Source organism: Coenobita brevimanus, chromosome 101 (genome assembly GCF_032717465.1).
Source record: "Coenobita brevimanus isolate Jiangsu-jjx chromosome 101, ASM3271746v2, whole genome shotgun sequence".
In the NCBI taxonomy this organism is placed as follows: domain Eukaryota; kingdom Metazoa; phylum Arthropoda; class Malacostraca; order Decapoda; family Coenobitidae; genus Coenobita; species Coenobita brevimanus.
In genome coordinates, this window is record NC_137054.1 from 45,509,603 (window position 1) to 45,522,738 (window position 13,136).

The window sequence follows — 13,136 nt, forward strand, 5'->3', positions numbered from 1 at the left end:
TGAATGTTTAATCTACCTAACTAATGTTCCTGTAACTTTGGCTAAGGACAGTACTTCCATTCTAAGGGACTCTGCACTGTCAATATTATTGATCTAATATGTGTAATTATCATGGTCTTTATACTATTTCCATAAGTAATGGCCCATTTATTGCATAGTGCTATACCCAGGCCACTTTGGTTAGTCATGCCACAGATAGTGGTGCGCTGACCTGCCCTCCACACTCTTCACCCATTTCACATCATTCATGGCACCTCAATGTCAAGCACAGACACGCGACGGCTAATGGTAACAAATTTATTAAATTACTGAGTTGGTCGGATCAGAATATCTCCACTATTCACTGCTGGTTATTTGTGAGAGGTGATGCTAACATGGGGATTTAACTCACCATTGTACCCGGGGTCACATTTGCAGATGCGAGCAGCGGTGCAGAGACCATGGCCGTGGCAGGCGCGGGGGCAGGGGGGGCCGATGTACAGGTCACGAAGGGCGAACTCTCCTTCTTCTGTTCCACCAGGGTTCTCCTGTACCCACCGTATCTGAACCAACCTGCAGCCACCAAAAACACCGGAAGAAAAAGTGACACGAGTAGAGATATGACAGTCTCACCGTCCAGCACTTGTATTGTAACCTCCTGCGACAGGGGAGGGAAAGGTAGATTGTAACTAGGGTTTCCTTTCTACCCTGAAGTATGTCCTCAAAGATATCAAATAGTATTACTCTGAATCTCCCGCCTGGTGTGAACATAGCAAACTGAGATAGGATGACGATGGCAAGAAAGAGAGGGATTTAGGCCATCTCTCACCACTTCAGTACCATTTTTAAAAATTCTTCCTATATAAAATGATTTTAATCTGCTTAGCATTTATAGCCTTCCTTATCCTCTTGACTGCTTGGCCACTCTCGTAGGGTGAACGAAACTGCATGACAGTCAAGGAAAAAATACAAACGAGTTCATTGTCAAAAACAGGTTCATTACTGTCCACAACATACACATAATTACTGTTTAATTCCAGTCTTTCCTCCCGCCAACTCATTCATTTCGTTATTGTATGATTTTTAGTTAGCCCTTATGGTAAACATATTGATAACAGCAAAACACACACACACACACACACACACACACACACACACACACACACACAGGACTACAGTATAAAATATGCATCAGTGACGTAAGTGAAAGCTAAGAGGACAATTTGGAGGGAAAAAAGTGAAGGTAGCCATACCATCGATAATATTTAGTACGCAACTTAATTTGTAAAAATTTGGTGGAATCATTTATAAAAGATTTCCTGTAGAAGTAGATAAATGTGCTGAGTAGGCAGGATAATGCTGACAAATTTAGGCACGTTGTTGTTGTTCTTGTTGCTGTTGTTGCTTAACCCCGGTCAATTTGGCCTGGCAGACCCATCGACCACAGTTAAGCAAATGCTTCTGAGGAGTCGTCCTATAGATACAGTACAATACCATACACCTTGTAGGGAACCAGCGACCCCCTGTGGTAGACAGCGCCTCATCAGGGTCGAACCAGGATCCTCCCCATAGCCAGGTGCAGGGAAATGTGCGTAGGGGGAGGTTTGGCTCCCGGATGGGTGCCGCAGCTGCTCCTTCCAGGTGCACAGCATCACAAAGTGTAGGTTCCCGACCAGCACCAGTTTAGACACGTACAGGCAAGGACTGGAAACTAGTATGCACATATTAACTTCTGAAGATTAACTACAAAGGTAAAAGGTTATCATACGTGTGCTCATTGGACATTTATTGAGGGGTGACTACAGAACTTTACTGACAAGACGGTTAATGAGATCAGGTGCATACAATGAAAAATCGATATTTGACCGGTCACGTATGTCGTAAAACAGATAAACAACCAAGGTAACAAAATTAATGCGGTAACCCTGAGATAGGATAAAAAGGAAAAGTAGACAGAAGCTGCAAATCAGACGTAGTTTCGAAATCAATAAATCTGCAGAAATTGATGGAACAAAGTAAAAAAAAAAAAAAAAGCTGGTTTGAGTGTGAAAAGTGGGAAAAGTGTTTATACTGCGCCGCACTCACAGGCAGCAGCAGCTGCTGCTGCTGCTGATGGTGATGATGATAATGCGAAGCAGCGAAGATGAAGATTAGAACATAATGAAATTATGCTTATATGGTATGGCCACACTGTAGTAATGCACATTAACCCGCCCCGTCCCGGCCACTTTTCGACCACTGGTACCCCCCAATCCCGGGCAATTTTCGACCTTTTTTTTTTTTGCTAAAACTTTCGCTTTTGGTGAGAAACATCGAAAATTCATAGAGAAATCGCTCACCTGAGGTTTAAAATACTCATTACAGGTAGGAGAGCCTCCTTACCTTACTGGGTTTTCTCTCAGGCTGGCACCAAAGAAAACGAGTTCTATGGGAGGATAACTATTTCACACCACTCATAAACTGTATTTATTTATTTACTGTTACGAATTTGTATGTAGTACAAGAGTATATTGGTTTTCAAGCAGTAATATAGGCATTATAAGCATTGGTTCACTCACTAATACCTGACCTTTTTTTGCCACATTACCTGATCATCATTTCTAACTGTTTCTTCCTCTAATGCTATGTAAAGTTTGTCCTCCACATTGTCATTGATTGGGGAATCACTCTGGCCCTGAATTTCGTACCGTGACATGACATGGCTATACTGGCCAGGTCACTGATAACAGGTGAATTGCTGAGAAAAGGGCATGCAGGGGGGGGGAGGAGGTCATGCTGGTTAAGGCATTGTCTCTGCCTGGCATCTTGTTGAGGCAGGTGTCCCGTGTATACGTACCAAAAATGACTCGCGAAAATTGAAAATTGTGGAAATTATGAACCTTGCAATTGCAGGACGTTGAAGTACGTCCTCGGGATTAGCTGTGACAAAACGTGAGGACGTGGAAGTACGTCCTCGGGACGGCGCGGGTTAAAGGACTGTGAAAATATACAGATTATGAGAGTGAATAACAAGAGAGAGACCTGGAAGACTGAATGGTGTGGAAGTATAATTGAATATACTGCATGAGACATTGAGATATACAGTAAAATAAGTGGAAGAAGTTTGTATGAGGATACATGTGACACACACAGTGACTCAGTTCCACACGTATTAATTTTACTGTGAGTATTTTAAAGCCTGAAGAATGTAACTGCGAACCTCACAAGCTATATAGGTGAGCTGTTCCTCCAAATTCATCTTGGTAAAGGAATTTCGTAGCGCCTCTTCCTTAGCGACTCATTTCAAATATTAATCTTTCATATTCTCTGGCATGTTATATGTGTCGTTTTAGTATGGACATACTTTACATCAGTTATATACAAGAAGATATTTTGGTATAATGAGCAAAAGAAATGGATTAGGAACTGGCATTACGAAATCCTAAGCCAATGAGGGTAAAGTCCAACGGTTGTATGGTCCAGCACTGTTTACTGTAAATAGTGACAGAAATGGAAGTGGTATGGTCCAGACAAGTGAGGACTGACCCCTGTGCCAGGCGGTGGTCGACGGGCAGGAGCACGCGGGTCCAGGGTCCATGATGGCCCGGCCGGTACACACTGGGCTCGGTGGGTCCGTGGCAGTGCAGGGCCGCAGTGGGACAGCCGGGCTGCACCAGGGCCCAGGTCACCCCACCATCACGTGTGAACTCCACCAACACTGGCTCACCCGCACCTGCTCCAGCGTCCGCACCCGTGCCACCCTCACACCCAACGCTGATCTGTTGGCCACACCACACACGGCAGTAGTGCCCGTGTTGTTATTTTTTTTCTTAAATAACAGAACAAAGGAAGGTAAAATAAATGACTAAAAAAAATAATTTATACACCAGATTCATAAAATACCTGTAACAGTTGGACTTAAACAGCTGTAGGTTGAAGTTTGGAGGGAAACAACTCTGGGGAAGCAAGTTCCAGAGAAATACAGTTGAGGGAATGAAAGAATTCTGACAGGCAGAAGTTCTGCAATATGGCTGTGTGACATTCCAGTCATGAGCGCTACCAGATGCCTGTGTAGCACAAGGGAAGGCATGAAGAGGTGGCACAATGGATGCAACTTCGTCTGAGCATTTGCCATTAAAATATCTGTTAAATAATGCAAGAGAGGTAACATTCCTTAGCAGGGTTATTAATGATTCCAACAGCTTTGTTCTGAATTTTGTCTAGTTGTTTTAATGCAACCTCTCCACGTCCATTCCACAAGGGTGAGCAATATTCAAGCTGAGAGCGCACATGACTTATAAATTATAGCTAACTGCTCGTCAGTGAAGAAGTTATGGACTCTGTACAATAATCCAAGTTTCTTTGAGGCAGTTTTAGCAAGTGATCTGACATAAGAGGTCCAGCTGAGGGCATTGTTAAGTGACATGCTGAGAATTTCAATACTTTTGGAGATGGGAATAATAGTAGCACTGAAGGTAATATACGAATCTGGCAATATCTGTCTATTAGTAAACTGTATATATTTGGTTTTACTAGCATTAAAGTTTGAGACGAGCGAGAGAGTGCTGTTGATTGGAGACATGAATGGCAAAGTTGAGAATGTACGAGTGGATGGAGTGGTTGGTCAGTGGGGTGTGCCAGCTGAAGTAGATGGGAATGGTAGTGCTTTGGTGGACATCTGTGCTTGTAAGGGGTTGGCAATAGCCAACACCTACTTTCGTCATAAGATGATCCACCGGTATACATGGAGAGTAATGAGGAGGATGGATGGTGAACTTGTTGAACGAAAGGCAATGATAGACTACGTGTGTGTGGATGAGCGAATGAGAAGACAAGTGTTGGATGCAAGAGTGTGGAAAGGGTGGGGGAATGGAGTCTCGGACCATCACTTAGTGATGGCCAAGGTAAAGATGCAAAGAAAGTGGTTGAGGAGGCGAAGGGGAAGACAGGAGGAAGCAGCTCCTGTGAGAAGAATGGAGAAATTGCAAGATAGTGAGAAAATGACAGAGTATAAGAGCATAGTGGAAGAAAGATTGGGAAGGTATGAGCTAAAGCAGATGGAAGGGGTGGAAGACGTATGTAAGATATTCACGGAAGAGATAGGCGCAGCGTGTGAGGCGGTTTGTGGAGTGAGGAGGAGATGCAAGGGTGTGCAAGGGACAGCATGGTGGAATGATGAGGTGAAACGAGCTGTGGAACAAAAGAAGAAGGCATATGGTGAAGGGTTGGCGAGTAGAGGTAGGGGAGAAGATGAGAGAGAAAAGAGAGAGGTATATGTGAGCAGGAGAAGGGAGGTTAAGAGACTGGTGAAGGAGAGTAAGAAGAAAGTGGATGAAGAGTTCGGGAGGAATCTGAGTGTGAAATGGAGGGAGAGTAAGAAATTGTTTTGGAAGGAGGTAAAGAAAGTAAGGCAGTGTGAAAGGGGAAATAATAGGGGAGTGAAAGATAAGAATAATAGATTGTTGGTGGAGAAGAGAGAGAAATTGAGGAGATGGAAGGAGCACTTTGAGGATTTGTTGAATGTAGAGAGTAAGAGCAGTGTGAGTATAAGTGGTTGGGGAATGGCTGGGAGAAGAAGAGATGAGAGGAAGGAGGAAGAGATCAGTAGGTCGGAAGTAGTGGAAGCGATGAAGAAGGGCGGGAAGGGCCCCAGGAATTGATGGAGTGTGTGGTGAAATGCTTAGGTAGGGGGTGAGATTGTTGTGGAGTGGATATGGAAGTTGTGTAGATTGGCTTGGGAAGAGGGAAGGGCTCCAAAGGACTGGAAATCAGGTATAATTGTTCCTCTGTACAAAGGAAAAGGGGAGAGAGAAGTATGTGGTAACCATAGGGGTATTTGCCTTCTTAGTGTGACTGGTAAAATATATGGTAGAATACTCACTGATAGGGTTAGGCATATGACAGAGGAGCTAGTTGGAGAAGAACAAGGGGGATTTAGGAAGGGAAAAGGGTGTGTAGATCAGATATTTGTTCTAAGATGTTTAGTGGAGAGGTATCTAGAGAAGGGAAGGAAAGTGTATGCTGCCTTCATGGACTTGGAGAAAGCTTATGACAGAATAGATAGGCAAGGTATGTGGAAGGTATTAAGAATATATGGAGTGGAGGGGAAATTGTTGAGTGCTGTGAAGAGTATGTATGAGGGAGCTAGGGCTACGGTGCGAGTGGATGGTGAGCTGAGTGAGTTCTTTGATCTCAATGTGGGACTGAAACAGGGGTGTGTGATGTCTCCATGGCTGTTTAATATATATATGGATGGGGTTGTAAAGGAGGTGCAAGGTAGGGCAGTGGATGGGGGGCTGGCCCTAATGAATGAGGGTGAGATTTGGAAGCTTCCGGTGTTGCTGTTTGCTGATGATACAGTATTGTTGAGTGAAGATGAATGGGAGTTGCAAGGTTTGGTGAATGAATTTGGGACAGTGTGTAGGAGGAGGAAGCTGAAAGTTAATGTAAACAAAAGTAAAGTTATGGTGTTTGAGAGGAATGAAGTCACAGAGTGTGCAGTGAGGTTGGATGGTGAGGATATGGAGAATGTGAGTGCATTGAAGTACTTGGGTAGTGTGATGAGTAAGGATGGAACTTTAGGGGATGAAGTACGTGAAAGGGTACAGCAGGGAAGGAAGGTTGTTGGTACACTGAAAGCAGTGATGAGAAATAGGAAGGTGAGTATGGAAGTTAAGAAGTCACTGCATGATGGTATTGTGATCCCTACCCTGACGTATGGAAGCGAGGCGTGGACCTTGCAAGAGGGGAACAAGTCAAGAGTGAGAGCAGTGGAAATGAGTTACTTGAGAGGAGCATATGGAGTGACGTGGAGGGACAGGTTGACGAATGAAGAAGTGAAGGAACGTTGTGGGGTAGATGTGGATGTGGTTGAGAAGATTAGGAGAAATACACTGAGGTGGTTTGGACATGTGGAGAGAATGGAGAATGAAAGACTGACTAAGAGGGTGTATGTAGGTGAGGTGGAGGGAGGGAGAGGGAGGGGTAGACCGAGGATGAGGTGGAGGGATGGAGTTGAGAGGTATATGAGGGGGGGGGGTGAGTTGGGGGGAGGGTAGTCAAATGGTGGGTAACAGAGTGACTTGGAGGCATTTTGTCTGCAGCCACCCTTTGTGGGATTAGGGCGTCGGGCTATAGATAGATAGATAGACAGACTAGCATTAAATGAGACAAGGTTGTTTTGTCCCCATTCACTGATCATAGATATGTCTTGATATATGGAGATGGCTGTACTGAGTTGAGAGTTAGAGATATTAGACTTTGTAAATGGGTGTCTGAGTGTGAATGAACTGTGAAGTGTTGAGTCATCTACATATGAATGGATGGGATTGTTGGTGACAGATAAGAGATCATTAATATGAACCAGGAACTGGGTTGGCGCCAGAACTGATCCCTGTGGCACGCTGGTGTTAACTGAGTGGAAATTGGAATATACATTCTCTACTTTTACTCTTATTTTTCTGTCGCTAAGATATGAGGAAAGCAGAGGAACAAAAGTCGTTAGTCCATAGCAAGGGAGTTTAGACAGCAGGGAACGGTGCCATACTCTGTCGAAAGCTTTAGAAATATCAAGAGCTACTTCATGAGTTTCTCCATGTAGGTCGATTGATTGATGGATGGTAAGAGTCAGGAGATTGAGCATGTCAATGGTGGATCTTTCATGGTGAAAACCATATTGTCTATCACTAATTAAGTTGTTGGATTCAAGATGTTTAACTATGTGCTAATTAATTAAAATTTCAATTTCTCCCACAAACGGCATGAAAACCATGATCATTCAATCATAATTTCCTTTGTTAGCTTGCAAAACAATGCATCAAAGAACACCATTTAAGGTAGGCTACTGGATAATACACCACACACACACAAACACACACACACACACACACACACACACACACACACACACACACACACACACACACACACACAAGGTGTCCAGCAAAGCTTTCTAGAATCTTCAGGTTGTTATTCTAGGGAGAATGAGTAAAAAATGTTGTATCAACATGAGTCCAGTTCTCAATCGTTCCAGAGCTATTGATAACCTTATGGGTTAATTAAGAAAGAGACCATAGTCGGCCACACGGCCATTACTAATTGTATCTCCGTAACGACTGAGGGTTGGATCTATGTTCATATACTACAGTATGTCTGACTCAAAATTATCCCTAGAGAAACATGAACTAAAAAAGTAAAATCTCACGGGACACCACATATAGGGCGCCCCAGGACTTGCGACGCTGACTTCAGGTGATGTTATGGCTAATCTTGAGTAATATAAAAATAAAGTACTATATCAACAGGGGTTAAATTCTCACAGATGACATTATGGACGAAATTAGTCTCCCTTATAGCAACCCCATGAGGTGGTCAGTAAGTCCAGCTCCACAGCGGCTGAGAATTGGCCAAAGGTTAATAGGGTACTTCTAACTCACAAAGCAACAGTACGGTTACCTCCTAAAGTTAATGCTCTCTCTCTCTCTCTCTCTCTCTCTACATTTTGTGTGTGTGTGTGTGTGTGTGTGTGTGTGTGTGTGTGTGTGTGTGTAAGTGTGTTTCTCTCTCTCTCTCTCTCTCTCTCTCTACATTGTGTGTTCTTACCTAATTGTATCTTTACAGGAATGAATCAAGCTCGTACTGTCCCGTGTCTTAAACCATATTTATCGTATATATCTTTAATTTTGTGAATTGTTTTGGCACACACTATTTCATTCGGTAGTGTATTCCATTGATCAATTGCTCTGTTTGGGAAACTGAATTTCCTTACGTCTTTATCACCTCTCTTCTTATGCAGTTTTTTGCAGTGTCCTCTTGCTGATGCTTCCCCATATGTTAAGTAATCATTTATGTCTATTTTATCCTTCCCTGATATGCATTTATATTGCATTATCATGTCACCTCTTTTCCTTCTCTCCTGTAGTGATGGTAGATTCAGTTTATTTAGTCTTTCTTCGTAGCTTAGATCCCTTAAGCTTGGTATCCATCTTGTAGCAGCCCTTTGAACTTTTTCAATCTTGTCTATGTGTTTTTTGAGATGAGGACTCCAGACTACTGATGCATACTCCAGGGTTGGTCTGATGAATGATGTTATTATCCTTCTTAGCATGTCTTCATTTATGTATGTGAATGCTATTCTCATATTTGCAAGCAATGTATACATGTTCCGTACCTTCTTGCTGATGTGGTCAGCCGGAGATAGTCTGTTATTGATAATCACACCTAGGTCCTTCTCTCTTTCTGATGTGTGTAGGGTTTTATTTCTTAATGTATAATCCCAATCAGGTCTTTCTCAACTTTTACCAAACTTGATTACATGACACTTGTCCACACTGAATTCCATTTGCCATGTATTACTCCATTCATGAAGTTTATTTAATTCTTCTGGTAGCTCTTTACAAGAGTCTGTGTTAGTAATTCTCCTTTGTATTTTTGCATCATCTGCAAACATATTTGGATAGCTTTCATTTACAGTGTTACTGTTTATATCATTTATATACACTAAAAACATGATTGGTGCCAGCACTGAACCCTGTGGTACTCCACTAGTCACCTCCTTCCATGATGAGTAGTTTCCCCTTAGTACTGTTCTCATTTCTCTTTTTATGAGAAAATCTTGCATCCAACAAAACAGTTTGCCTCGAATTCCTCCTTGATGGTACAGTTTCCATAAGTCTTTGGTGTGGTACTGTGTCATATGCTTTCTTGAAATCTAAACAGATACTGTCCACCCATCCTTTTCTTTCCTGTATTGTGTCTGTTATTGTGTCATAGTAGCTCAACAGATTAGTAACACATGATTTTCCTTTTCTGAAACCAAACTGTCTTTCTGTTATCATACTGTGTTCTTCTAGATGATTTACCCAAGCTTTTCTTATAAGCTTTTCTAATAACTTGCTTACAACACTGGTCAGTGATACTGGTCGGTAGTTGAGTGGATTTTGTCTATTCCCTTTCTTGAATAAGGGGACAATATTTGCTTTCTTCCAAATATCAGGTAGTTTACCTTGACTCAAGGGTTTCTTGAAAATTAAAAATAATGGTTTACTTAACTCCTTTTTGCACATTCTCGTAGTACCCAACATGAAATTTCATCAGGACCACGTGCATTTCCTCTGTCTAATTTACTTAACGCCTCCTGTATTACTTTTTCCGATATTTGTATATCTGGTAGTATGTGTGGACATGCATGTTCCACATAGTCCCTCTCAAAATTTTTTTCTTCTGTAAAAACTAATTGGAAATTCTTATTTAGCGCTTCACAAATATCTTTCTCTTGTGTATAGGTGATTCCCTCGTCCGTAATGGATTGTATTATATCTTTTACTTTGGTTTTGCTTCTGATGTAGCTGTAAAATAGCTTTGGTTGATCACTACTTTTATTTACGATATCCTCCTCAAACTGTTTTTGGGCTTCCCTCCTTATTCTTGTATAATCGTTTCTTGCCTGTTTGTAATTATTATATGCCCTTTCACTATTGTGTCTTCTGTATCTATTCCACAACAAATCTCTTCTTTCTTTTGATTTTTTACATTCTGTATTGAACCATTTCTGTATTTTCTTATCTGCTTCTTTGTGCTGTGGGATGTACTTCTGGACTCCTATTTCATAAAATTCACAGAATTTTTTAATATACAGCATTTAAATCTTGTCCTCTAAGCTCATTTTCCCAATCAACTTCTAAGAAATACTTCTTTACGTCTTGATAATTTCCCTTTTTTTTAGTTTAGGCTCTTTTTGTAACTTTCATTGCTGTTAACTATGTCATATGCTATCCTGAAGTTGTAATTTAGTACTGCGTGATCGCTTTTGCCGAGTGGAGCGTGATATATTAAACTGTCAATATCATTTTCTTGCCTAGTAAATATGAGATCTAGCATTGAAGGTACAGCTCCGGACAGATGAAACGGCTACACCCCATCCACCAGCGACTTGGTTTGGGTCTCAGTGGTTCTGGTAACAGTTGCAGGTGGAGGGAGGGGGGATGTGGGAGGGTGAGGAGGGGAGAAATGTGGGCGGAGTTCTATAGGGGGTAGTGTGGGAGGGTGAAGAAGCAGCACAGTCTGGCTGGTGGGAGGGGGAGACGAATGGTTGGGTAGCGGAGACGAGAGTCTGCTGGAGGGTAAGACAGGTGAGTGTGATTAGATGAAAAGAAATTACAAAAAATGAATTATTATATCTGCTGCATATATTGCATTTTATCTACTAAATAAAAACACTGTCTATTATTCACCACCGTATTTGGGTATCCTACTCATTATTATTATCCTTTGGATATTAGGCAATAAATAAAGATATTGGACGGTCTTTCGGACCCGAACCAATTTTTTCATAACTTTTTTCTTCAGCTATTTCCGTATTCCTATTATCCCTCGTGCTTGAAGTCCCACTTTTTATCACTTTCTCCTACGGCCTACCTTTTTTTTTAGGCATAAGGCAGGTTAACTTTCTCTTAAAATAACCATATTTGTCAACAAATATTCCTTTCATTAATCTATTTAATTACCTGTTTTCTTTCAATATGCATTTGTCTAATAATGGGTGTTACACCTTAATTGGCGCCGCTATTTGACGTTTTGAATAAATTTGGTCAAAATTTACGCATATATTGCAGTCTCTCTCAAGTAGGCTGGCAACCTCACACATCCTCCCCCCTGCTTTCTCCTTCTCTCGCTACCCGTTCCGTCCTTTCCTTTTGTAGTACTGTTTATCTATTCTTTCTCATATTTTTTACCTCATTCCTTCTTACAAACTTTTAGTGCCATAGGAATTTCTCCCTTATCACCTACAGTCCTACTACATGAAAGTGGAAAAAACTGCCATCGGGAAAAGAATAACTGGAAATTTATGGCGAAGGTTACGATATTAGTTATTTAGAATGAAAGTGTTGGCAGATACGCATTCTTGACGTGATTATCACAGCCACAGCATTTCGCCTTCATAAAACAGAAGGACTATAGGTTTCATGCATTACCTCCTTACGTCCAGCATTACTGTGCAGAACGCCATGTATACCACATTAAGGACCACAAGGACAGTACTGGTAGTCATCGTGATTCTCATGAATCTCTCCATAGGCTATTGAAAACAGTGCTTTATGCTCAACTTCAGAATTATGTTCTCATCATGGCAATGATAGGCAAAGATAATAAAAAGAATATATACAACCAAATTATCATTTATTATACAACAAAGCTCAAACTGCCTCCTTGCTACCTGAAAAAAATTAAATACCTGATCATATATATATATATATATATATATATATATATATATATATATATATATATATATATATATATATGATGCCATGTCGTAGCGCTTAAGGGAATAACAGGGATGACGACGGTGATAATTGTCGCAAGGGAACGAGATGAAAGGAAAATTTCCTCTACCTGAAGTAAATTCTAATGGACAGTAATAATTCGAGACCCTGTTTATTGACAATAATTTTTATAGATCTGCATGTCGCCGTTATTGCGTCTCGGAACATTTCGGTAGATGATATAACTGATATAAATTGATAAATGGGTAGAGAGATATCCTTATCGTCTATATTACGTGATAAGTATGATATAGTAATGATAATCTGTCCTGATAGAGTAAATCTTGCTGTGACGGAAGGGTATTTGTAAAGCGAACTAATTTATACCACAGACTGTATCAGAAGTGTTTCTTCTTCGTAAATTGAAGCTCGATGAATACTCTAGACTGTATGCCAGGAAGCAGGTGACCTTGGTGTTTCTTGTGAGGGATCCGGTTCGTGGCATAGTATGGAGGATGCATAGAGCTCAAATTTATCAAACAGATAGTATCCTCGTAACTGGCCACCTCTTCACCCACTTCCTGAAACTCAGACATGGAGTACCGGGGTGAGAATAACGCCATAATGACTAATACACCACAAACACATGGATATTTATACATCAACGAGAAACGACTGAGGTTCACTTGTATTTTCTATGGACTGCAATAAACACCGTTACTCAGGGCACACCACCAGTTCCATGTTTTGTCAGTATATACTGAGATGAATGATTCTAACCGAATCAGGTAGATCTTCTCCGTCAACTGAGACAGTGGCATACTGACATGTGAATTAATTGTCATGTCTGGTTATTCTTTAGAAACAGTAAAAAAAAATAATGACTTTTTGTTTACCTGTAGAAACAAATAAAAT

At 41.2% G+C, this 13,136-nt stretch overlaps 1 protein-coding gene across 1 annotated transcript in view; it reads right to left on the reverse strand.

Moving 5' to 3' along the window:
- Positions 1–13,136, reverse strand: part of LOC145415017 (reelin-like) — a 492,696-nt gene that overhangs the window by 377,316 nt on the left and 102,244 nt on the right. The window contains exons 14-15 of the mRNA XM_080284434.1: positions 3,505–3,737; positions 392–552 (exon numbers count right to left, since the gene is read on the reverse strand). Of these exons, the coding sequence (XP_080140560.1) occupies positions 392–552; positions 3,505–3,737 (394 nt within the window). The remainder of the gene's footprint in view (positions 1–391; positions 553–3,504; positions 3,738–13,136) is intronic.